At 30.5% G+C, this 27,928-nt stretch overlaps 2 protein-coding genes across 4 annotated transcripts in view; one reads left to right on the forward strand and one right to left on the reverse strand.

Moving 5' to 3' along the window:
* LOC102627235 (ent-kaurene oxidase, chloroplastic-like) overlaps positions 1–10,163 on the reverse strand; it is a 74,674-nt gene extending 64,511 nt beyond the window's left edge. The window contains exons 1-7 of one of the 2 annotated variants that reach the window (XM_052441859.1): positions 9,830–10,158; positions 9,577–9,740; positions 8,628–8,789; positions 8,373–8,513; positions 7,871–8,287; positions 7,564–7,758; positions 6,949–7,466 (exon numbers count right to left, since the gene is read on the reverse strand). In XM_052441859.1, coding sequence (XP_052297819.1) covers positions 7,149–7,466; positions 7,564–7,758; positions 7,871–8,287; positions 8,373–8,513; positions 8,628–8,789; positions 9,577–9,740; positions 9,830–10,094 — 1,662 coding nt within the window. In that variant the 5' untranslated portion in view covers positions 10,095–10,158 and the 3' untranslated portion in view covers positions 6,949–7,148. Of the gene's footprint in view, positions 1–6,948; positions 7,467–7,563; positions 7,759–7,870; positions 8,288–8,372; positions 8,514–8,627; positions 8,790–9,576; positions 9,741–9,829 lie in introns of those variants that run through there. The other variant, XM_052441860.1, reaches the window with a different exon arrangement.
* Positions 10,164–20,258: 10,095 nt separating this feature from the next.
* LOC102626568 (shaggy-related protein kinase kappa) lies at positions 20,259–26,417 on the forward strand. 2 transcript variants are annotated; one of them, XM_006492497.4, is made up of 13 exons: positions 20,259–20,559; positions 21,511–21,751; positions 22,009–22,101; positions 22,212–22,271; positions 22,372–22,644; positions 23,272–23,346; positions 23,717–23,773; positions 23,862–24,002; positions 24,104–24,154; positions 24,485–24,580; positions 24,742–24,825; positions 24,909–25,011; positions 25,991–26,417. In XM_006492497.4, exons 2-13 carry the CDS (start codon positions 21,605–21,607, stop codon positions 26,077–26,079), a joined length of 1,269 nt encoding a protein of 422 aa, XP_006492560.1. In that variant the 5' UTR covers positions 20,259–20,559; positions 21,511–21,604; the 3' UTR covers positions 26,080–26,417. The 2 variants fall into 2 exon arrangements, with proteins under 2 accessions (XP_006492560.1, XP_015380755.1); XM_015525269.3 differs by having other exon boundaries at positions 21,515–21,751.
* Positions 26,418–27,928: the final 1,511 nt, after the last annotated feature.

Raw genomic sequence — 27,928 nt, forward strand, 5'->3', positions numbered from 1 at the left:
AGAAGATTTTCTATTGCTAAACACTCTTCCAAAGACAACTGCAAGGAAATCACTTAGACATATCCTATTAGGCCAGTCTGTTGTGTGTTGCGTTGGGCCGTGTGGAACAGTCGCTGAAGTGAACTTGTATAATGTGTGGAATTATGGCAGTGCTGACGATGGACCTCTCTATGGTTGGAGGCAGTTAGTAAGTCTATCTCAGAATTTCGAGAGATAGTACACTGGTTAGTAGTCTTAACTCTTCTTTTATTTTATCTACAAACGGAAGCATATTGGGCCTTGTTTATTTTCTAAGATGTTGTAAGATCGGAAGTGATAAGAGTAACTCAATTTCTTAAAAATGGAAAGATCTGTTAATAAAATATATTAACTACAAGCAAAATCTTGTATGAGGAAATAAAAGGAATTAATGATCCAGAAATATTTGATTCTTTTGAAGAAGAAAACAGGATAGCATTAATAGAATCAATTTTAACTGCCCTCGAAATAATCCAAGACAGGTGCAAAACTAATAATAGAACTCAAAATCGAGCGTAAAACAATGGATAATAATAATAATAATATAGAGATGTTGATTCAAGATGCAGATCTCAAATTCCAATTTATATGCGAAAGCTTTGATAGGATGTATCTCAGTTGGGAAGATAGCTTAGGAGTGTATATAGATATGTTGGAAGAAAAAATTTGGTCTATGACTCAAAGAAGACAAATGATTATAAATTTAGGGATTAATTTACATATAGATTTCTATGAAAAAGATAATCATTTAGAACTTTACAAAGATATAGTCAAAACTTTGAAGAAATTTAAGAAGAGATGTAGAAGAGATGGAAGGAGAAATGCTCCAATCAATCAAAATCAACAAAATTCATAAATTTCAAAATAGTAAAAAACTTTGAAATAATTTACAAAAAGGTCCTCGGTGTACTATCCTTTGTACGCACAGAAGTGGGAATATCATTTCTGTAAATAATAACATTGTCCATAGTAATGGACTGATAAGTCATGTCAGGGTTGTGGCCATATGTTTTATAATTTCATGCGTGCATTGCATTTGTAACCATATACGGTCAATAGTTAGTTACATGATATTTTTTATTCTATAACTATCAATCACAATATAATGTAAGAGCAATACTAAACATTCAATAAGTAAAGTTAAACTTGAATCTCAATTAATATGACATTCATTTTTTAGATGACAGTTAAGTAATTGTATAAGTTATAAAATTCATCTGAACGACACATAATATTAAAACTTAAATGTTAGGATCCTTAATATTATTGATAAAACAATAGCCCACCTGAATCCCCGAGAACCCACTAGCGACAGCTAGTAAACATGTTAATCCCAAAGATAGCCCAGGACATATAAACTTCAATTCTCATGCAACAGAAAAATCCAAAAAAATTAAACATCAATTATTGAAAAGATTAATAAAGTATCCATTTGTGCTAATATTGCTTCACTTGCAGTATATTTAGGGTGCGTTTGGGATTGAGTTTGAGCAACTGTAGCTTTTAAGTTACAGCAGTAAAACGTTTGGCAAACACTAACTGTTATAACTTGAAATTTATGTTAAAATGATTTTTCACTTATATAATAGAAAATTTATTATATCTTTAATAATTTTGTCAAAATTATCATTTAAAATTTATATTTAATATATATTATTAATTTTTATTTCATAGTTACAGTTTTTTTTTTCCACAACAGTTGTAGCTTAAAAGCTTTATCACCTCAATCTCAAACGCACCCTTAATTAATTCTTTTTATGGCAACACAACACATACCAATTTTGGTATCGGAAATGCGTCGGGTATCATGAACTACGATCACCGTTTTCGTTGGCACAATCACCGAAATCTCTTCAACTCCATTAAGTGAATTCAGAATCCTCTCAACAAGTGGAACCTCTGATGAACAGCACAAACCCAACACCTCAAAATAATTTTTCTTTAACCCTTCAGCCATGAAAGAACAAAAATATTGAGAATATCAGATAATCTTTTATATAAGTTCCTATCAAATCAGAAGACGAAGAAGAAGAAGAATACTGATGGAGAGGTCAGTGCTTTATTCTGTGTCTTATTTACTTGTTCTATGTATATTTTAAATTTTTATTTATGGAGCTGGCAAACTTTTCTTGCTACAATTGGGAGGGAATTCAACTATACACTCTTTAATTTATTCAAATTTGTTAATATTTTAACACGGAAGTCCGTGTATTTCTATTTATTAATAACATAATTCCAAGGATTTGAAGAAATAGGCACCCCGGTCTGATGATTGTGTTTTATATTAACCTTTCTTGTTTGTCGTAACTTCATAGTTTATATGTGTGATGATTTGGATTGGTGTGTCGTGTTAAGGAAATATGTAATAATATTTTTAATTGTTATGAATGATACCTACTTATTAATTGTGTCAAGAATCTTAAACACTAATTTGAATTTTATACAATTATTAAAAAATTAGAGAGTTATTATCATTACCAATTAGGAAATAAAATTATTAAATTTAAAGTGTTATTATCATTACCAATTATAATGAGATAACAAAATAGAAAATAAAAAGATTTACTTTAGTTGTCAATTATTATACATACACAATAAAAAAATATTATATATACATATTTATGATGTGTAGATAAATTTTATTCAACATTATATCTATTTTAATCATTTACATTTCTGCTATAGTTTAACAGTAAAATTTGCTTAATATATATGATTGTTTTTAAAATTCACAACACTTTTAAAAATAAATTTTACCAAACATTGAACTACTTCTCTTCATAGCTAATTGTTTCAACAACACAACTAATGTCAAATATTTTAAAAGTTATATCATTACCAAATTAGCCCTAAATACATTTTGAGGGACTTGTAGTACTATATATTCAAACTCTCATCAATTTTAGCTTTCTTATAGTACTATATATTCAAACTCTCATCACTCTCATTATATAATTGCTAAAATTGAATAAATATAACAAAAGTGTCAATACAATATTAGTCATATATATCAAATTCAGATTAAATTTTTTCACAAAGAAAGCTATTTCCTTAAAGCAATAAAATTTTAAAGAAATAAAATCTCACATATGCTAGAATATGTTTTTCTATCACATTGGAGATTTATTTAGATGTATAGATAAATCATTGAGTTGATACTAATGGAAAATAATACAAAATCCTTACTTTTTAATTTTCACTTTGGTAGTGAGCAGCTCGTTTAAAAAAATACATAAAATAACTTATGTAACACCCCAAATTTTACACATTTGGAGCACATGATAAAAAAGAAGGTTATTAACGAATCATAATCCTTACAACAAAATCTTGAATTGAAATAACTCAAATTTTATTCAAATCAAACCAAAATAAATATCTGTGAAACAACTTCAATATTAACATCATCTCCTAATTCCAAATATATATAAATAAAACTCTCCAAAGATAAGCATAACTCACAATAAGCTACTGTATCTACAAAAATAAATGATGAAAGATGAGCTGTCAACTCAGTAAATAAAATCATTCCCAATACACTAGATTTATCGGGTACCAAAAGATTTGCAAGCCTTTTATCAAAATATAATTTAAAAACATAAGCTCTACAAAATAAAATATTATAATAAAAGGACATAAATTCATAAGTGATTCAGATATCAAAAGCATAATTAATCATGAAAATAAATCGTACTACATATATACACAGAAAGTAAAAGATTAGCTTATGTTACATAGTATCACTTATATTCTCAGTGATCCAACCAAAATCAAAATCATAATAAGAATATCATGTGCAATGTTAGAATAGAAATCTACTATTGACTAGAATTTAAATCAGAATCAAAATAATTATGGATAATGAGCCAAAACATTTAAATTCATTTTTCATATGTAGTGAACGTGATATTTTGAAATGTATTTGGCATTTTATGGCACTCTGATCCTCGAGAGGTGGCCCCCATATAACTTCAAGAGGTGGCCTCCACACAAGTTTTTGTAAATAATCTTAATCGAATATGTGAACAAAACATTCATATCGGATTTATAAAAAGTCATACCAATGATTTACGCTTGCAAAACAAGTTTCATTCTAATATTTTATAAGTAATTTCATAAAAGATCATTATTTAGCAAAATAAATTAAACATTTAAAGTCATTTGGAATATTTTGTTAAAACGTTAGAAATCGCATAATTTTCAAATTTGAAAACATTTAAATAAATAGTTAAATTAATTAATTTTGTTATGAAAGTCACTTGATTTCTAAAGTATTTTAAAACACTTGTAATTATAATAGTATCAAAATAATTATATAAATCCAATACACTAGGAATGAGGTTACTTACCTTGACAAAAGCTATGATCTAAATACACTTGTAAGAATTCGACGACCTCGAGCACCTTAAACAAATACGAGATATAACTATTAACAATTTATTCCAACATCCAGCTCTTCCAACTTGTACTTATATTAGTTTGATTCTCTGAATTTTAACTCTTAATCTAATAATTGGAATGACATAATATCTTACAAAACTTTTTTGGACATCCATGACTTTTATGATGATCTGATATCAAAATGTTTTCAAAACTATTTTTTTCTTGATACGTTCAAATCTATTGTACAGAGGTTTAATAAACATTATAGGTTCCGACATTTTTATAAAATCATATATTTATTATAAAATTGTAAAATTAAATATGAGAATAATAGATACAAATAATAATCTTTATTTACAATTTCAAAATTTTTCGAATTCATTTGGCACTCCAAATAATTTGATAAATTTGATCATTTTGTTGAAATTTTAGTTTTCTAGTACAACAATGTTTATTTCGAAAATCCATGTAAAATCAAATACAAAGGCGAATCTTATGAAATAAAATTTATTCAATACTCCCTACATTTCGAATTTATAAAAAGATAAGTTCTTGTCAAAAATAATTTTTCAAAGGCTATGATTTATTACAAAATATTCATGCTATTCAAAAATACTTCTATAATATATTTCTTACACCAGGAGTTTCAAATCAAATGTATATTTATCTTATCACCCATAACAATAAAATTAAGCAATAAGATGCAACCAAGAACCTTCTAATTTAAATAAGATCACTAACCCCATTTTAGAAGCGGAGAAGGTTGCTGTATTATCTAAGGTAGAGAGAAGGAAATTAGGAAAAGATGTATTTTATAGGAAAATACTTGGAAACCCTAGTAAATTAGAAAAGCCTAAAATCATTCTCTAAAATCAAAGCTTAGAATTGTTGCCAAAAATATCCTAATAAAAGAATTAAAAGAAATAATGTTTCTTATTTTCTTACTAAGAATTACCATAATTATTAATTTACTCCAATACCTTAGGTTAAACACAAACAAATATCTCTAGTTATCTTTAGAAACACCGATCATGCAGAAAGTACACTTTAATTAAAACGTGCAACGCGAATTGAAAATTTTCAACCTAACTCTCCCACGTAGATTCATGTTTGCTCATAGCAACATTATTATTATTTAAAATAAAATAGTATATTAAATTCAATTAGAATAAGAATTACATCCACATTTATTTCATGATGCCACACAAAATTACAATAAAAAGGGTCAAAATACCATGCAAGAAACAAAAAGGCTTAAGAAATAAGAATAGATCCAGAAACCGAAAATAAAGAAAACTTCAATCCCCTTAAAATTGGTAAAACAGGGACTCACTTTAGACCCAAAAAGAGGTGTAGAGTAAATGAGTAATGATAATAAACCCACCAAACTCATCGGGAAAATGAATAATAATAATAATAATAATAAAGGTAACAGAGTATATTTGTACCAATATGGCAACACTTTTATTAATAACCGCAATAATTGTTTTTAAGTCGATCTTAAAATATTAGTAGTGAATTTCCATCTAACAATTTAATAAATTTGTTGTTTATGGAAATTAAAATGAAAATAATAGTTAAACTCTCAATCATTATTTTTAAAAATTTCGTAATCTCTTAAATCCTGTTTTATTTGCATTAGATATGAAGTAATTTGAAAAAGAATAGTAGATGAAATAACAAATTAATTAACTGTAAAAATAATAATATAGGATGCATACAAATTGACAAGTACTGTAAATGAAAGGCTACTATTTTATGGCAATAATCATTTTATTTAAAAGTGGAAATTTCTTTCCAATAAATTATTGGCCAGCATGAGTTTGTTGCTTAATGGAATTCAATTTTTCTAATAAATATTTACAAAAATACATTATATTTTGATCAGTCTTACATCTGAAGGAAATTAATGGTTTGCTTCTATACATGGAAAATATTTACAAACAAATTTTGGACTTGTCTATTGGACCTTAGGGTCCATGGCCCATGGGTGCAATAAGCCTTTTTACTATTGTCAGTAATAATCACAGGCCTGTTCGTGGCTTTAAGGTTAATTAATTTTTGCTAAAGCTTGAACGGAAACTTTAAAATTCTTAAATTGTGTCAGATTATGCTAAAATGCCAATGTTTGAAGGTAGTGTTTTATATTCATTGAGATATGAATATTTCATTTTATAGTGCAGCCTAGATAACATGAATGAAAAGGAAGTGGTTTATTATTTAAGTAATGATACAGTCACAAACTCTTGTACAAACTTATTTTGTACAAACTGACGTGGCATTAATTCATTGGTTGAATGAAAATATAAATTAATAAAAACAAATCATGTGGGCCAAGTGATATTTAATTCAACCAATCTTATTATGCCAAATCAGTTTGTACAAAATAAATTTGTACAAGAGTTTGTGGCTGTATCATTACTCTTATTATTTACCATATAAATAATGGGCGGTTTCATATTTTTATATGTAGTCGTTCGTGCAGTGAATATTCAAAATATAAAAACCAAGGAAAGTTTCCATTCCCTATTTAAGAAGAAGTCAGCATGATTGAACTGCAGATATCATACGGGATGTAAGCCTTGTTATTGTTGCTCTTCAGGTTATACTTATACTAGAACAGTAACAATGTAGCAAACTCTCACTGATGTCACACATTATGGAGAAAAAGAGGCTTTGAGTCTTCAGTTTTTGGTTAGTAATGGAGGAGATGAGGAAAAGTGATGATAATATCAGGGCCTTGACTATTTTTAATTCCTAGGCCTAGGCCTTATGATTGCATGCAAAGGATGTAGCTTGTGAGTAGTGAGGCCAACAGTATCAACACTTTCTTCCTCACCCTCTCTCAGATTCCACTTGAATTCCTGCACCAGCCTACCTATTGCTGTGCAAGCTATTAAACTTGCCTGAAGAGAACCTGCACACACCCTCTTTCCTGTTCCAAAAGCCATTGTCTTGTACAAGTCTGCAGGATCGTATTGGTCATCAAGAAATCTCTCGGGTTTCCACTCCTCCGGGTTTTCCCATTGTTTCTTGTCCATGTTGCATCCATATATGTTTATTGCAATCTGTGTATGCAACATAAATTAAAGTTAACATCTAACATTGCAGATACCATTAGTCGGAACCACAAAGATTTCAAAGGAAACTAAGCTAAACAACAACCTCACTTCCAGCAGGAATGAAGTATCCACCTATTTCGGTATCTTCATGTGCAAATCGCAAAGGAACTATTGGAGCTGGACTGTACTTTCTGAGAGTTTCATGGAAAACAGCTCCCAAGTAAGGAACCTGTGCTATGTTTTCCTCCGTAAACTTGTTTGACCGGCAAACTGATTGAATCTTCTGAAATAGACGGTCCTGTAGTATATATATATATATATATATAGAAGGAATATCAATATATGCAAAAAAATTTGAACAGGTAGCAAAGATCAAAATTCATGGAGAGACTAGCGATTGATTAATTAACCTGTCGCATTGGATCCTTTGCCAGCTCATACATGGCCCATTCTGTTGTGACCAAAGTAGTATCTGATGTCTCGATGATAGGCTCCCAGAGCAGCATGCTTATTTGTTGCTCTGTAAGTGATTTTACTTCTGACAACAAGTGATCAACATAACAATTCAGTTCTTGTCCTGAAGCAATTCTGCTTTTGGCCTCGCTGATGAGGACATCCATTACTGCTTGCCTGCGGGTACACAATCTCTGAATTTTCATTTCCACGCCTTTATTAGGAACCCATCTTAGATAAGGGAAGAAGTCTCTCCAGTCCACCTCAATTGCTCCCTCCATTATGTCAAGCACTAAAATTTTAAATACCTCATCTTTAGACAATGTGGAACCAAGCTCCTTCACATAAATTGATTCCACAACCTTTCCTACAGCCTGAAAATGCAAAATGCTTTAATTATCTATGTATTTAGTCAAAGATAAGAGATGAATTTCCAACAAAAGATCACAGCTAGCTCACCTGTTTCATTGACACTGCAAAAAGTTCAGACTCAAATATTTTCCTGAAATTCACTAGTTGTAGAGGATTGTCCATGATGTGAGCATGAAATTGGGTTGACATATTTTCCATCATTGTGTCTCTATGGATTCGATGTCGCTTCTGAATAACACACATACAGAGAGTACACATCATTAGTTTCGGCAGTACAATATATCCATACAACATATAAAGGGACACGGTGAAAGCACGAGAAAGTTGGATTAGCAGATTAACCTGAGCATTTCCACCCAAAACATTTGTGAGTAAACATCGTTTAGCCATTTTGTGAAATTCATCGTAGTCACTTGTTGCAACCATACATTTATTAGAGGTGAGCATCTTCAGGGCATTTGATAGCTTCCTTGTTGAAATGGATGGATATCTGGTCACCATGGCCTGGAAGAACAAACAATAAATTAAAACATTTTAATCATTGATTGATTGATTTCTCTTCTATGTGTCCCTGTATTAGTAACTAACTAAAGCCACATGAATATATAAATTAATTAATGACAAGCAAACTGGACATTTTAGTGAATTAGACATCTTGATTGTCAACCTAACGACCTAACAAAAGGGATTCAGTATGCAGCTCACTCAAACTTACACCCGAGCAGTTAAGTTGCCAAATATTAACAGCTTAAACATGTTATACACTATTAATTGTACAGCTCGGGCCAACAATTAAGTAGATATTATTAGTTTTGGTCACATAGTCAGTCACAGTTTTGTTCTGAGCTTTTTTACTTAAAACAGCGTCTACTTAGTTGAGAGAGTTTTTTTTTTTTTATTACATGAGACTATTGCTCAAATTACTTATATTTACATATCAGACTATTGATGGGACCAACTTACATCAATACTAATGGAGCGCTGCCCAGATTTTAACCCTCACAAATATTCGAGAGATGTCTACTCCTCACACTTGGGTAAGGAAGAAGACTGCCTTCACTCAAATTTAATTGAGAAAGGAAATTCGAACTGCTGTCCTCCAACTTGGAGGGCAGCAGCCCTGACCACTCGACCAAAGGCCGAGTTAGTTGAGAGTGTTTATGCCATGTAAAATAGTTCAGTTCAGAAACTGACTCGCTAGCGAATTGTGATGTTACGTTAACAATTTCACCAGATGACACAACTGAATCTACAGTTTGCAGTGTTAAAAGAATAGAATCAGAATGCTTGCCTCTTTAGCAACATCAGCGGAATTGAGAACAATCATAGTAGAAGCTCCAGTCTTGATAGAATAAATTGGTCCATACACCTCTGCCCATCTTGTGAAAGTCATGTGTGGTTTCTTCTCTTTCAACTGTAACAAATTTCCTATAAGGGGTAGCCTTCCTGGAACCTCTGCACCAACCCCCAACAACAACCCATTGATCATTTAAATTAATCAATCAAGAACAAAGAACTGAAGAGAAGAAACCATAGATACATACCTGGAACAGGTGGAAGTTTAACAGCTAATTCCATCCTCCGCCTAGAGATGAACCTTCTGATGAAGAACGAGAAGAAAAACACAGAGAGAATACCAAGAGCAATGGAGGTGGCAAAGGGTACCACTTGAACTGCTTGAATGATGTACTCTTTGGTGGCCATTGTTTTTTTTTTTTTTAAACACTGAAATATAGTAAAAAAGTCTAAGATTCTGTAGATAGAGATGTTCAAGGTATCACTTGAGGATTTGTAATCATATACACACATGGATTGTTGAATTGGAATGTTATATTTTCAAGAAACATTTTGCTAAAGTACAGGTAGAATTGATCCGTCATGTGACGAAGACAGATGACCAAATTATGGCCCGTCTCTGCGTATAAATTGGTCGTGTTGGTGCTTTCTGTTTTTGACAAGTGCTTTGCAGCAAGGATTCCCTTTTGGCTTTTACCAATTTGGAAGGGGCCAAACAATTATGTTAATGTTGTGGATAGTGCCAAAATGGGGCATGGGATAATGCAAAGGAATCAAATACCTAAGATACTGTCATTAGATAAGAAGGTAAATAAATTATAGAATTCAAACAACTATTACAATAAAAAATTATAATACGATACTTACAGTTGTTGGTCAGTGCTTTTCATGCCTTCAAGAGTGGATAATACGAAACTCATTTTCTTGTACAACAGTGAGACTGTGAGAGTAGATTTCTGAACAATGCTCAATAAACATCTTGGATTGAACTAAAATAAATGCCTAAATTTAGAATCCTAGTATATTGCGGATCAATTTTTACTGCTTAACGAAACTAAAAATTTTGAAGAAATATTTGCAAAAATACATTGTATTTTGATAAATCTTCACATGTTAAGGAAATTTATTGTTTGCTTCTATATATGGAATCTCCACTACGCGATAGAAATATTGGACTTGTTTATTGAACCTTAAAGTGGCTCGTAGGTGAAATGAGTCTTTTATTGTTGTCCATAATGGTAACAAGTAAACAATACTGAAGTAATGAATATATATATATATATATATATATATATATTTCTATAAGATAAATTAGTTTCTATAATTCATTGGACTTTCAATGCTAAACGCCAATATCCGAAGGTGTTTATTATTTTTATTTATTGAGATATCAATTTGTCATAGGTATTGGGAAAAAAATTATCATAAGTATTGTAACTTTTTATTGAAATATTATATTTTAATTTACTGATATTTTTATTAGAAATCTGTCGAGAGCGCAAATAGACTCTTTTATATCGCAGCATATATAATACGAAAAGAATGAAAGAATAAAAATAATTTAGAAAGTGATTTACCATTTACCATCTCAATAATGGGTGGTTTTTACGTGTGATCTGCTAATTGTATATTGAATTTTCAAAATATGAACATTGAAGAAATTAAGAAGTTTCCATTACCCCATTGAGAAGTTGTAAGCGTGATTGGGCTGCACTCTAAAATCATAGCCATAATTTCATTTTCATATTGTGAGACAAATCATTTTTTCTTTTGACTTCGGCTAAGATATTGCGCCGCTGTGGAATATGCTCTTCTGTGTATATCTCACTAAGTTTTTCTGCTGTTACTTTTTATATTGGATGGATAAGGCCCTATAATTGCAGTCGCTCAACCACACAGCATGTGTTGTTGGAATGTAATGCTTTGAGCATGACAAGATTGACTGCATTTTGGATTTGATGTCTTGAGGGGGTGCGTTTACAGTAGATATCAAAGATCCAAAATGATGCCCAAACATTTGATTCTTTTTAGAGCATGTAAAGAAGAGATAATAATTGGGGTTTGTTTGTGTGCTTATTCCTCTTTGAACCTTTGAGCCTTTGAGGCTGTTGTATTGTTTTTTTTCTTAAAAAAAAAACAGATTATGCAATTACAAGAAATCTGTTGCTTGCATATTTTCAAATATTGTAAAATGGATACAAAAACTCTTTGTTATAGAGGGCTATTCGAATTTTAAAACTAGGGTGTTATAACTTCAAATTCACAGTTACGGACATGATGGGATAGAGAGTTGTTAAGGATTATTTACTTTTACTTTTTAGCACCAAACACTTAATAAGATTTATTTTCGGTCATTTAGATATTTTTCGAAATCTAAATTTCTACTTTTAAAATCACTTATTTTAAGTTTATATGTATATATATAAAGGTTAAAACTAGTGATGACAATGGGGTGGGGTGGAGTGGGGGTGAGGAGGCCTACCCCATTCCTCACCTGATTAAAAATTTTTATCTCTATTACCCAATAAATTTAGTGAGTTGGGGATGGGGAATCCCCACGTGAGGAATGATTTTCCCATCCCCACCTCATTTTCCATTTACCTATTTTATAGTATATATAAATATATGATTTTAACAAATTAAAAATTAGAGACTTAAAATAAAATCATCACTATATTATAAGGTATTTAATTTTTTTTTAAATATCTAAAAGTTTGAAACAATATATTAAAATGATATTAAAAGTGAAAAATATTTAAAGAGAGCAGCATCTTAAAAGAGAAAAGAAAACATAATAATGTTTTAGAGTTAAATAATATTGTAGGATTTTCTTTTATTCATATCTTGTTTATATTATATAAAAATTAAAAAAATTATTAATTGACATTATAGTTGATAAAATAAAAATTATTAAATAAGAATTAGAAACATATTTATATATAATGAGGATTGGGGTGAGGGTGGAGTGGGGAGTGCAATACCAAATCCCACCCTATTAACAATTTAAAGATTATTTTTCTCCCACTCCCCACCCCATTCCCCAAAAATTTTTAAAAATTTTCTTCATTTGGAGTGAGGCTCCATAAACCCCAAACCCATGAAGAATTTTACCATCCCTAATTAGAACATCTTATAATTGTAAACAAATCAAATTAAGCGTTAAATGATAAATACAAACAAGTCCTTAATAATGATTCTATTTTGTAAGATCAACCATTACAAACGGCTTCTTAAAAGCATCAACAACCCTCTCAAGTACAAAATTTATTTTAGTGGCTATAGCTAGTAATGTCTCTTTCTCATCATTACAATTGCATGTTAATCATTGTTAAATCTTGTTCTATAATTTTTAATCTCAGCCGTGTTTGTTAGAGAATAATAGGGGCCTGGAAACTAGATATGTGTGATGTCCTTTTTAAGCCCATTTTTACGTTAAGGTCAAAATCAATTTCTGAGAAATGAGAGACGCTTTTAATATTGGCCGAGGAGAGATGATTCTGAGTTCTCTTTTGGGCCTAGGCCCCGTCGTGTCATTTTATATATATATATAATTATTTAGTAAAGGCATTTTCATTTTCTCAAGATATCAATAAAATACAAAAAAATTTAATTTTAATATCCTAATAGATAAAATACACAGTTTTTAATATATTGAAATCTGTATTTTTTATATTTTACTAACATGTTCACCTTAACAAGACAAAGAAGATGTCTTCACCAGAAGAATATAATATACATATACATATATACATGTATATATATCTCTCAGGTTCTCGCTAAATGAAATAATAACAATTAATTTTTTTGACTAATATACATGCATGTGACTTGTGAGAATTTTTAATGCATAAAAAAGAGACTAGATTAATTCTTTTTATTTAAAATAATACATAGAGATTCATCATCTAAAAAAGAGATGAAATTAGGCCTTTTAGAATTTAAAATTGGTTCCTTTAGGTAGGGTTGTCCAACAATTTTTTTTTAAATGCCTTTTTCTATTGTATCATTATATATAAATCCTTGTATTCAACTTTTTTCTTTCCCTCTTTTCCATTTTTGGACCACAAATTTTATACATTTATATAATCTTGTGCTACATCTTGCATTATAGGCTATGAATTCATCGAAGTGGAAGGACCACCAAATGGTCTTCTTATTCATAACTTAAACAAAACTATTTATTTGTATTATTGTTCATTAAACAATTAAAAGAAATTAAAAGTCCTTGGATTTTTGGTAAGCATGCATGCCATGCCTAAAAAAGATGGAGAAGCCAACGTGATATGGGTCCCAAATTAATTGAAATCGCTGCCTCATTTTTATATTTCAAGCTAAAAATTATTAAAAAAAGCTATGTAAAAAAAAACTTAATAGTTAAATGCTCTTACTTTGAAAAATGAAAAGCATTTAAATTTCTTTATTTTTAATTAATATCTCCCAACTTAAAAGAAATATTTGGAACTAATGGTTAATAGACTCATGATTTATTCTCATGGGATTTGGTGATCGATGTTTAAACCCCATATACCGACCACCTCTCCCTTAAATGTGAATAGATTTTTCCAAAGTTATATTTGGAGATAGTCAAAATTAGGGTAAAAGCTCGTTTAGTCCCTATATTTTGAAGTTAGTGCCCGTTTAGTCCCTATATTTTTAAAAATACCTCAAACCATCCCTACTATTAAATTATTGACACTTTTGCCATTATCTTTTGTTCCTTTTAACTTATTTTTATAATATTGTCCTATTATAATAATTTTTTAGACATTATTAAAAAGAAAAAATAACCCTATTATAATAATTTTTTTAGACATTATTAAAAAGAAAAATAAATTACCAGTTTAACACCAAAAAATAAAATAAAATAAAAAATATATATTAATTTTTGTGAAACACACTCTTGAGTTAAAATATTAATTTTTCTAAAAAATTGATAATATAATTTTTATGATATTAATTTTTTAGACATACGTGAGCTTCCACAAAAATTAATATATACCTTTTTTGTTTTTATTTTATTTTTGAGTTTAATTTGATAATTTAATTTTTTATTAATATCCAAAAAAGAAACATTATTGTAAAAATGTAATATTGTAAAAACAAGTTAAAAATAATGGCATAAGTGTCAATATTTAGTAGCAGGGACATTTTGAGGTGTTTTTAAAAATACAGGGACTAAATGGACACTAACCTCATAATATAGGGACTAAACAAGCTTTTACCCGTCAAAATTATGGATCAAAACTTAGCTAAAAAATGTAATTCAACATTCGCACCATGGTATAATATGAATAAAGGAAATTATCTACCGACCATCTGTTCTTTTTGGTTTCTTCAAAAATACACATATCTTTTTTTTTTGGTTGATTTCTACTAGAAATTACATTTTCTTGCACTTTTTCACTTCTGTTTACATTTTGTTATAACCTTGCTGATGTCATAGGGGTAAATTTGTCATTTTACCTATATAGAAAAAAATTAACGTCATTTAAACGCGGTAGAAAGAGGAGAAAAAAGAAAAAATATTCTAGAGTATTTTGTTGAACTTATCATCTAATGTCTAAATTGCAAAGAAAAATTGAAGTAATTTAATTTTTTTCATTTAATTAGGGTGAAATAGTAATTTTACATTAAGGGGGTAAAATAATTATTTTGTTAATATTCTGTTAAGTTCTCTCACAGAGTTTAGGTGGCAGTGGAAAAATGTACATTTTGTAACTTTAGGTAGAAATTAGCCAAAAAAAAAATATATGTGTAGTTTTTAAAAAGTCCGAAAAAACAAGTGGTCGATGAATAATTGCCGTATGAATAATCTAACCTAGAAATTGAAAACCAACCTATCTAACTAAATATTAGTAATTGAATAGAAAAGGTAAAAGAATACATATTAAATAATATATATTTTGATTTTTTTCAATGAAAATTATGAATCTATTTGACTATTTGACACAAATGGATAAACTATACTGTTATTTGATAAAATGTTAAATGTTAGAGATCTACATGTTATTATCCCTTTTCCGTTAATTTATTTTATTTTCTTTAAAGCAAAGTGACAAAGAAGTCAATAAAAAGAGAAATTAAGAGATCCCTCGAAGAAGTAGATGTCGCCTTTTGATGATATGTCACGCGCGGCCCATCTCGCATGATCTTGGAACAGAGAATGACTTACACGCGTTAAGCATCGGTACTCATCGTTTTTTATTTTATTTTTGATTTTCTTTAGAATGTAACTTTTGTGGTGTGATCGTCACGACACTGCCCATTGAGACGATACGGTGGGGTTATATTATTATATGCTCTCTTATTATTTCTTTAAACACTCGTCTACTCTTTACGATCACATTTAAAATTTATAAATTGAAATTTTAATCTTGGTACCATTCATAATTCTGAACATAATTTCTATTTTCAATTTGTATATCCATAAAATGAATCATTATCTCTTTCTTTTTTTCTCTCTTAACTTATTTTACTTCTGCAATGGTTCAAAAAAAATTATGGGCAAATAACTTGAGTAATTAATGAATTGCAATCTCAAGCAAACGATTAAATCTTTAATAAGTCTTAAGAGTCATTCCACTGCGCTAATTTTTTTATGTATTGCTCGTGTAAGTAATCTCATCACAAACACCTTCAAACTCACAAATTCCTCATCAACTTTACTAATGTCGAATCATTTTTCAAGAATAAAAATACCCACCAAAATAGATTTATTGATGGGTTGCTTAACTAATAAAACTTAATTTTGAGTTTCAATAGTTTGTAGAAAATCACGTTGGTCAGGAGGATGAGGATAAAATTGTTTCTTTGTATGTCTATTCACTCTTTTTATTTAATAGGTGGGTCTCAAAATAAGGTCCCTTTAAGTTATATTTAATGTAACATATAACCAAGTAAAATTTACCATCTAGTCCACTTGACTCCAACTGTTTTGTTACTCATTTTTATACTAAAAAGTCTAGTAGTAAGTTACAACAAATGTAACTTAGACAATTCTTTAACAATAATTTGGTACAAGGTTATTCATATAATAATTTTTTCAAATTAGATTTAGAATGTCCAAAGTAGACTTTAAAATATAAATAGTCTAACCCATGGCATGTAGTATATTCCATTGGGATTATTGTATCAATTAATTATTTTTTAATTAACTAGGTAAACCGAGTCGGGTGTATCTATTAAATTTTTCTTTCTAAATATGATTGTTCTATTCAATTTTTTTTTTTTAGTATGATGATGACCTTTCTTATCATTTCTTTTTATCCAATTTGCTTAGAAAACCATCAATATTTTTAGTATCCATCATGTCAATTTTATGAAAATAATTTGGTTACTATTCATCAGTCATCACTTTGAGTAGTTATAAAATAAAGTAAAAATAGCAGTTTAATTTCAACTATTGAAGATTTCATATTTAATAAAAACAAATAACAAAATATTTTTTAATATAAATTATAAGTGATTAATTTGGCTTCTCAAATGGTCTCTAGTTTTGTGAATGAATAATGCTAAGGAGTACAATAGTAATTTTTAAATTTTAAAAATATTATTGTCTTTCAACATTAAAAAAAAATGATTTTGGCAATTGTACAAGGGATTACATTTTTGTCATTTTTCTTTTATTACCAGTCATCAGAATGAAAATATTTCCAAATTAGCTTTGAAGCAAAACAAAATCTACAAAAGAAGAAAAGACCACTTATTCTCAACCACAAAAAAAAAAAAAACCTTTTGAAAAATGAGAATTTATCTATCCTTTTTTTTAAAAAAAATATTCTCAATCAACACGAGTTTCATGCTAAATCTATTAAAGACAAGATCTCATACTCTTATATATATTCCTTTTTTTCGTATTGTTGATTTTTGAAAAAAAAAAATTGACATGCACTTCTAAAGAAGGAGGATATTTTTATCCCATCAATTATTGGTGTACACGTAAACATGATTGATTTTAAGTTTTTGTCATTTTGCTTCATCAAAATAGCCGTTAAATGCACAAGAATAAGGAGTCAACTTCATGCACCTATCGAATAAATGGATAATTTCTCACGCCATAATTGTTTTTTAAAAAATGGCCCCCTATTATTGATTTTTATGATATTTAAATAGGTTGTATGGCATTGGTCCTAAAGTTAATTAATGTTACATAATTCTAAGCAACTTGTTTATCATTATATCCTATATTTTAAGCGAATTGTTTGGTTCTTTGTAATTTGTAACACCCACTTAAAAATTGTCATGATTCATGAGTTCATTGTATGGATGATTAATTATTTTTAAGTGAATGATTTATTTTCGTTTTGAGTGGAATTAAAGAAGAAAATTGGTTATGTTTTGTTAGATATTGATGGTTTTCTACGATTCCTTTACTTTATTTTTTATTTTTATTTGTAACAAGTTAGTTTTTGTAAATAATATTACATACTTTTTCTTTCTTTTTATCTCTTAAATAAATTATGGAGGCAATTGGACTGGTTTTCCTAAAAGGTTGTGTGTGTGTGTGTTAAAATATTACTAAATGAAAACGCGACGTACAAACGACAAATAAAATTTTATTTAGCGGTTATCATTTAGAAACATCATTGTTTGGTGCATTTAGAGCTAAGATTTAATATAATAATTGCATAATATGTCAACATGCTCCTAACAACTTTTTTTTTTTAAAGATATTAGTAAAACAACTCTCAAAATTCGACAGTATTTGGATGCATATGTATACATTAAAATTTAGAACAATGTAATCATAAAATCTGCGAATTTATTTTATATGCAACTATGTATTATTTTCAGCTTTATTATTTTTTAACCAGTATATATTTAGTTTTTAGACTTGACTTGAATAAGCATTATTAAAGACGTGAATTTTGTTGAACTAACCCATTAATATACTTGAGTTTATATATAATGGTCTTCTTCTTCTTCTGTTTTTTTTTTTTTTTTTAACTTTTTCTCTTAGTTTGTTTTTGGTTTAAGTTGTAAAATAGTTACTAGATTCAATTCAGTCTTGGCTAAACAATTAATTTTTAAATCAAAGAATTGATAATTACAAATTACATCAAAGCTAAAATTATACTAATCCCCTCATGTACCATATTTTTCATTCAAAAATTTTGGAAAATCGTTTTGGTATTTTACTAGTCTCATCCATTTTATCAAATTACAAGTAAGGATATAACTTGGTAATTTTATTTTATGATGATCCCTTTTGTAACTCATTATTAAAAATAAAATGGAACTCGTCAGTAACATTGATAAATTAACTATTATACACCCCGTGAGAAGTTTATTCTAGGGGTATATTTGTTTTAAAGTTTCTAATAATATAACAATCAATTTCTTGAGAACCACCAAATAGGTAGGTGATAAACCATTTCAAATTTCATTCATGTTGCTGGCAAAATATTGGTTACAAGGTACTAATGGCATTACACATGGAGAACATGATTCAAGATTATGATAAAGGATGAAGGGAAAGTTGAGAAGGGAGGATGAAATGAGAAAATTTCAATGAATTACTCTCAACCAAATAGCGACATGAAATTATCTCCTACAAAATATCTAATTTGCCACGTGTCCACATGGGACCACATTGACAATCACACGAGGCGCCACTCAGGCATGTCCCTACCTGAGCTGTCTCCAAAGCATCTCTTTGTGAGCCACTAAAGTCAGGACTGAGAAAGGGAGATCACAAACAAGCCGCATCCACCATTCTCTTAACTGATTCATTCAAAATGGGCCAATTATAGTTAAGGGCACGCTGTCATTACAATTTGTCCCTAAATAGATAGGCAGATGTCCAACCCAAGCAAGCTTAAATGCTTCTACAAAAGAAGTCAAATTACTCTTAAGACCCTACCTGAGAAAGAGAATCACCAATAATGACTCGCCATATGTCTAAAAGGACATAAAGATGCCCTTAGAGAACTCCACTTAAAAAAGTCAGGTTGGTCTCATTAAAGGATAAGTTCACTCACTCACAAAACACTTAAAATCTCCTATTTTAGGATTGCTTTGAAAACCCATCATCTTCGTTAATCCCCCTCTAACTTGACTATTAGAGTGAAGCTGCCGGCCATTGCTATTGTTGCCTCTATCGACTGTTCCTTGTGATTCAGGTTTGTCTCAGTGGTCGCCATCCTCGTAAAACCATTTTCCGGACAAACTGACATCCATCTTCACCAAAAAACCACATTTTACAAAGAAGTTCTCATATTGTTTTGGGCTAAATCAGATCAAAACAATTCACACGAGAAGAAATTGCAAATATTGATATATATATATTTCATCTCTTTTGTACTCACAATTATTTTTTTTTTATAAAAAAAAAAAATCATTGACCTTTGATCCGAAATAAATACACCTCAAGATTTGTCCCTTGGATGAATAACTAAACCTTAATGATAGAAATAGACAGCTAAACTCTCACTACGTCAAAAAATGTAAATACAAATAGACTCCTTCCTTTAGTGAATTTCGCCTATTATAATATCATGTTTATTATGAATTTATGATAACCGGATCATGAATGGCCGTTTTTAAACTTTTGTCAATAAATGTATTAGCCTTTTCAAATTATGCCTTTGTTAGTAATTATATAAACCCCAAGGGAGTCAAATGTTATTAGATAAAAAGATAAAAAAGTCAGAGTAAGAGGTGAACAAACCTTGTCAGGTAATTGTCAGTACACACTTATTCAATACACTTCTCTCACTCACTCCCTTCGCACACACACTCTTCTCTCTTTCTCTCTCTCTTCAATCAACGAAACAGAACTAAAAAAGAACAAAATCAAAATTAAAAAATAAAACAGCAAAAATTAAAAGCAAAAAATCAGATCAGCAAACAGTTTTCTACTTCTACCTGTTTTGTTTTAATTGCTTCGATTTTCATATCATAAGCGTTCAAATTTTGTGAAGCTGAAAGCTGCAGAATGCGTGGAATTTGCTTCCACTTCTCGTTGAAGCGCTTCCAGGTGAGGCTTCTAAAAACGATCCGTTTCAATATCTGAATTTCCGATAATAAATTTTTGGTTTTGAAGTGATTTCATAGCTTAGAATTTGTTTATTTATTTATTTTTTTTTCTGGTCATTTTTTTTCATATTTATACGGGTGAAAAAGTTGGAGTGGTTTAGTTCTAGATCTGATCATAATTGTTTATTCTAATTATTCCTTTTGATTATTTTTTAAAATTTTTTTACAGCTTTATTATGCTAGGAAAAGAAAAAGAAAAGGAAGCTTTTAGGAATTTTTTATTTATTAATCTAATTTTTGGTAATTGTAAATCGCTAATTTTAGGAAATGGAATCTAAATAAAATAGTTTGGAGTTGGCTAACAAGTAATTAATATTTTTTTTAATTTTGGTTATTGTGTAAATATTTGGAATAATGATACTGCACATATAAATTATCCTGTACATCTTTTCTTTGAACTAATTTTTTTATTTCACCTTTAAATATTTTTGTGTGGCAACAAAGAGTTTGAACCTGTAGTATGATTGAAATATTTAATGCAATCTACTGGAATTTATGTTTTTCCGGTTAAAATTTATTGCAATATGTGAGCACTGCCACTTCATTTATGGAAAATTACTATTTTTGGGATTTTACGTCAATTTTTAGTTCTAGTTCTCAATCTTGAAACAAACATATATGAATTTGCACTTATGTATGCATCAGAACTTTGGTTCAACCTTTGATGGTATGTTTGGGATTGCGTTTTAATCCAAAAGGAACTACCAGTTCTCAAGTATTAAAGTGTACCAATGGTGGTACATACTATCTAACCAATAAAAGTGGGTGATTAGCTAACATTTTAGTTGCTGTGCTTTCAAAGTTAGACGGAAGCATAGAAGTTCTAAATGTCCCATGAGTGTTGGAAACACAAAATATGTTTCTGATGTATGAATTTTGTTATTCATATTAGGAAGATAGGTGTTTGGGTGGTACAGAAGGCACGACCTCAGAGCATCTGGAGGGTAGCGAATACTAGTATCTGGAATACTCTCGAGTTTGTATAAATGGCATCTGCCAGCCTAGGGAATGGGGGAGTGGGCAGTTCCAGGTCTGTTAACGGCTTCAAGAGTTCATCAAGTTCGGTTGACTGGTTGGGGAGAGAAATGCTTGAAATGAGATTGCGGGACCAGGTGGACAATGATGAAGACAGAGTAAGCTGTTTATCTTTTTTTCAAGGATGTTTATATTTCTTGTGGTTTCCTTTTTCTTCTGTCACAAATATGATTAGCTTGCCTCTCCAATTCTATGCTGTAATTGGAAATAGAATTGTCTAGTGCTGGAAGTAGTGTGATGTCTTGAGGGCATTTTGCCCAGTTGAAATCAATTTCTTCCAGCTTGAACAGTCTTTAAAATTCTTTAGTACATTTCCGGTCGTTTATGACGTCTTGTACAACGCTATCTGATGCAGGATAGTGAACCAGATATCATTGATGGTGTGGGTGCTGAAACTGGACACGTCATACGAACAACGATTGGTGGTCGAAATGGCAATTCTAAACAGGTAGAAAGAGGATCTACTTGTATAATACAAATTTTATATGCTTATGTGATCACAATTGGTGATTTACGTAACGTGCATGTTTTGCCATGGATGTTTCTTTGGATTGGCAGAAAGTTAGTTATATAGCTGAGCATGTGGTTGGAACTGGTTCTTTTGGTGTTGTCTTTCAAGTAAGTAGTACTGTTTTATTATGTCCTATTTTCAACTTTTTATGTTATCATTTATTCCCTTAAAACTTCGTTATTGAATTAATTTATCTGCTTTATGCAGGCAAAATGTAGAGAAACTGGAGAGATTGTTGCTATCAAGAAGGTTCTCCAAGACAAGCGCTATAAGAATAGGGAGTTACAGATTATGCAGATGTTGGACCATCCAAATATTGTTGCCCTTAAGCATTGTTTCTTTTCAACAACAGACAAGGAAGAGCTTTACTTGAATCTTGTGCTTGAATATGTTCCTGAAACCGTTAATCGAATTGCAAGGAACTACAGCAGAATCCACCAGCGGATGCCCTTAATATATGTTAAACTCTATACCTATCAGGTTGGTAGTAATTTGTTTGATTATATGTTTGAAAGAATTAGAATGACTTTTGAAAAAAAAATTAACTTTTACTTAGTACTTGATTCTGATGGTTGCTGTTCACTGGGTAATTGCATATGACAATTGGATCTATGTGGCATCACATATGAATCCTTAATGAGTACACTATTTAGCACTAAATATCATTATTAATCTAAAATCTATTTTTTCTTTTTCATTTACAATTTTCTTTAAATAACCAGATTGTAAATGGCCCCCTTGGCCTAGATTACTTTGGGGTAAACTTGTTACTGATGTTCAAGTGGTAGAACTCCAGCTAGAGTTATTGCTTATTCATTTTGCTTTTGGTGGCTGATGGGAGTACTTGGAGTTGCATGAGGGCGTAAAAAAGATTCGATCTGTATGATTTTCTTTTCTAAAAAAGGAAATCATTTAATTGAGTAGTTGAAACAGGATGATGATTGTCCCTTATATGTCCAAAGATTGTAATCAAAACCATGTATGATTTTGTGATTATTCCCACTGAACCATTTCATTTTTCATCGTGTTGAGTACTTATTGATTTCTCGCCATTTCTCAAACTTATAATTAATTAATTTCATTTTTCTTTTTCCTCCTTTGGTGCAGATCTGTAGGGCACTTGCTTATATACATAATTGCATTGGTATTTGTCACCGTGACATCAAGCCTCAGAACTTACTGGTAAGATTTTCTTAAAAGGCTTGAGAAACTCTGTTACATGAGACCTCTCACCCTCTGCTTATAATTGAATTGCATTTAGGCGTATGGTAGTTGTTATTATGAGTGGTTAGGTATTCAACTAAAACAACTGGAATTAACTAGGTGGATTGTGATGTTTTTATGTTCCCCATGTGGATCAGTTTGCTGTAGTGTTTTGCACATTTTTATAACAGTTTTGAGTTCTTTTTTATGATTGATTTTATCTATTTTCCTAATGTGAAGAAATGAGCAGTGGTTATAATGTACTTTGTCATTGTCATTGCAATAAATTTCTAAGTAGTTATCATATTTTACTTGCGGTCAAATTTAGTTTTTAAACATTCATGTCCAGGTTAATCCGCATACACATCAGCTGAAACTTTGTGATTTTGGGAGTGCAAAAGTACTGGTAAGTCTATATGCTATGCTAATTCTTCTTGATGGATCTTGTTTCATTGCTTTTCTTCGGCTTGATTCCTTTTCCACTTTATCATCAGGTAAAAGGAGAACCCAATGTTTCGTACATCTGTTCAAGATACTACCGTGCTCCAGAACTTATATTTGGTGCCACTGAGTATACTACTGCTATAGATATATGGTCTACGGGTTGTGTGATGGCTGAGTTGCTTCTTGGACAGGTAGCTTGACACGCTGCTTTGCATAGTCATATAACCTATTTTTTCAGCATTTTTTTAATTATTTTCTGCCATTAGTTGTAATCGCTCTTCTGTCGTGACAGCCTTTGTTTCCTGGTGAAAGTGGAGTTGACCAACTAGTTGAGATTATCAAGGTAACGTTATATATGAACTCCACTTTATCTTATTCTCTCTTCCACGGAGTTAATTAGTCGTCGTTAGGGGCAGGAAAACAGTTCATGAAATAGTATGAATTTCAATAAAAAAGCATCAGCTTGCCCTAATTAACTGATGTCTTTCGTTACTGTTGTTGGGGAAACATAAACAAAAAAAGGGAGGGAATAAAAACAATCCCTGACTTTGGAAACTTAAAATTCAACCTTCACTCCTAAAAAATCTTTTTAAGTCACCAATTACCTGCAATTAAATCTTCAATAGATACATCTCAACATCCTGAAGATTAACTTATGATTCTTCAATTTCAGGTTTTGGGAACACCAACCCGAGAGGAGATAAAGTGCATGAATCCAAACTATACAGAATTTAAGTTCCCACAGATAAAGCCTCATCCGTGGCACAAGGTATGATTTTTCTATTTTCTGCATTTTCATTCAAGTAACTACTTTTGAAATCAATTTTAATAATTCCTTGCCTAGGTTGAGCATTGTTTTGGTTAGAAGCCTTAATTGATTAATAATAGTATGTACATAGGAGATTTCTTCTGATATTATTTGTCTGCCAGGTCTTCCAAAAGCGTTTACCCCCAGAAGCTGTGGACCTTGTCTGTAGATTTTTCCAGTACTCTCCCAACTTACGATGCACTGCTGTAAGTTCATCTTTCATATTTGTTGCACCCTCACTTGTTATGAACCAGAGTAACAGTCATCCTTTTTTATGGTATTGTTGCAGCTGGAAGCTTGTGTTCACCCTTTCTTTGATGAATTAAGGGACCCAAACACCCGCCTTCCTAATGGTCGCCCCCTTCCACCTCTGTTTAATTTTAAACCTCCAGGTTAGTTTTGACTCTGTTTCTGATAGTATAGCCTCTTTGTTGATTCTGAGCTTTGTATTTCATTAATTCTGTTACAGAAAGAAAAATAACATCATTTTGCAGCAGCAGTTATCGGCAATGATTCAAGATATAAGCATTGTAACATAATCACCAAATGAAATGGGAATAATATATGATTTAATTACTAGGATAGAAAGTTACATACAATTTAGCATATGATTTATCTTCTTTTGCTTTTGCCTTCTTTGCACATTTTCCTTGATCCATTTGATTTATTCTCGTAGCAGTTTGAATTCATTATCGATGATTCTAAGTGTTCTACTAATTGTTACACAAAAATTGGACATTGTTAACAAAATGCAAATCTCGAACAATAAATTGGCGAAGCTAACTAAATTGTAGTGGGTTGTTATGTTTTTTAAATCCTTAACAATAATGATAGGGAACCCAACATTTGAGTCTTAAACTTGAGTTTCTACCGATGTTAGCGCTTATTCGTAACCGCCACATCATGATAAGCACTAAAAACAAACATGATTTGGTCCTGCTGCATCAGTTGGGAGTCAACATGGGATTTAAATGACGGGTCCCAAACATTACTCAAACCTTTAATGGAAACCAATTGATGTCTTGAAAAAAACTTTAGTAGTCAGATGATAATAACCTTGAAAAAACTTCAGTAGTTGGATGATAATTGCCATGCAAAAAAATTAAAAAAAAAAAATTGTACAAAAGTTCCTTCAATATTGTAGCTGTAAGAAGACCTAAGGTGCATTCCTAGAAATTATTGTCTGCATGAAGTTTCTTTTGTTTATATACTGAACAATGTGACTGTTTATCTTGAACCAGCCATCTAAGACACTGACAAAAATCTTTCTAAGAGGTTTATATGTATCAGCACTTCGGCTTGAGCATTTTCATTTATTTATTTTCATGGTTTCTTATACCTCCTTATTTTTGCTCCTATACTATATGTCAGAGCTTTCGGGCATCCCACCTGAAACCATCAACAGACTCATCCCAGAGCACGCTCGTAAGCAGAACTTATTCATGGCTTTGCACTCTTAGCATCTGTTACAAGTCTCCTCCGTAAGTTTATTTTGATCGTTTTATCGACACTTGTAAAAATCCGTCACCGTTTTTTCATTTATCATTGTCTCTTTAGTTCCGTTGAGGAAAGTGTGTTGGCAGAAGGAATGTTTAGGAGAGTTTGGGAGACCTGACGGAGGCTTTGAGTTTGTTTATTTGTCATTACGAGTTACGGCTTTGGATGAAGACAATTTTTTTTTTTTTGAACTTATCCTGTAATTTGTTGTATCCCTGTTTCATGGGCGAGTTTAGTGAGATGAAAAATATGAGAATCTGTAAAATATTGCTGTTGGGATTTTTTTTTCCAGCTTGATTCATCACTTGCGTCAGAATTGGCATAATTGATGTGAATTTCACGTATCATCCCATAGCCTACAGAATTTTAATAACTTTTCAGGAGTTGAAAAAAAGTGAAAATTAGAAGTTCTTTTACATTTTTATGAAAATTTTTAATGGTAATTTGGTAAGGAAAAAAGAAAAACAATTGTTGTATCAACATATGCGTAGCGTTGGGCAATGGCAACAAGCCAACGACGAAGTTCTTTCAGTTTCAAGAGTCAAGCCATTAGAAGTTGATGGGCCCATCAATGGCCGTAAGTAACTCAGCTAATGAAATTTATACGTGTTTTAATATTTAAATCGAATTTTTTCCGCCTTTCTTCTTGTCCATGTATATATTACGACGCACGGTTAGTTAGGATTGAATGTGATTTGGCAAATTTTTATGCTTCCATTAAGCAAGAATATCAATATTCTGTAAGTTTGTAAAATGTGATGAAAGTGACGGATCATGCATGATTCACGATGAAAGATAAAATAATATAAAAAATAAAAGAGGAAATGCTTAAACTAAAGTGGGGATGGGGCCAAGAGAACACGCACGAAACGGCAACTTCTCTCAAAATTCTCTCAGCCTTTCCGATGTTAAGCATTTTCCTTTTATTTAGGACCAATGATAGAATAATAAAAGAAACAGCAATGATTAATGTACCTTTCTGACGTGGAAAAGGATGGCGACGTCTACTAACTTATAAAATCGTTATGGACACTCTTATTTTTTACAAATAGTCATATAAACTTTTTCTTTGGACAATCTTTGTGGGTCCGCATGACTAATTCTGAATTCAAATGAGTTCTATGAATTTTTAGAAGTGATATGTGTATCCTGAGTTCTATGTATTTTAGAAGTGATATGTGTATCCTAAAAATGTGGTATGTATTATCATTTATAAAAAAACAAGAGGACCATTTGGTCAAAACACACGGGTCGCCGTCCCTTTTCAAATTTTTATCTAGTTGTGTGTTTTTTTTAAATTTTTTTTTCTGGATTTTAAAATTAATTGTTAAATAGTTTTATCAATTTAAAAAAATGCTAATTGAATAATTGATGTGGCAGCTTGTGTAATTGTGACATCAGGTTAATTATTAACTACATCAACTTATCCTAGTATTATTATTTTGTAATTTGCTTGTCAGCTCTTTCTTTGTATTTTCTCATTCTTTTAATAGTTGATAAAAAATGAAGATGAACATGGTAGTTATTTCGATTTTTTTATATCGAAATCTATTGATGCTTCAGTTAAATTTAGATAAATTGTTTTGGTTAAATTTAGATAAATTGCTATTTTAGATAATAGAATGAGTGCTATTTTATACAATATTATTATTTGTGGAATACAAGGTCAAAACAGTCCACCATATTCAATTTGTTCACAAGCTTAAATAACAAGCAGACACTTGGTAGTACTGATATCCCCTTTCATCATATGTTCACCTATAGAGGTTTACAGAACAGAAGAAATCGGTGGTTCATAGTCACGACCGTCTT

Source organism: Citrus sinensis, chromosome 5 (assembly GCF_022201045.2).
Source record: "Citrus sinensis cultivar Valencia sweet orange chromosome 5, DVS_A1.0, whole genome shotgun sequence".
Lineage (NCBI taxonomy): Eukaryota > Viridiplantae > Streptophyta > Magnoliopsida > Sapindales > Rutaceae > Citrus > Citrus sinensis.

Bases quoted from the DNA above. Each gene is read 5' to 3' on its own strand.
- LOC102626568 (XM_006492497.4), top strand. From the start codon at position 21,605: ATGGCATCTGCCAGCCTAGGGAATGGGGGAGTGGGCAGTTCCAGGTCT. The intron at 21,752-22,008 runs GTAAGCTGTTTA...TATCTGATGCAG, and splicing joins TGGACAATGATGAAGACAGA to GATAGTGAACCAGATATCAT. The intron at 24,826-24,908 runs GTAAGTTCATCT...GTATTGTTGCAG, and splicing joins CCAACTTACGATGCACTGCT to CTGGAAGCTTGTGTTCACCC.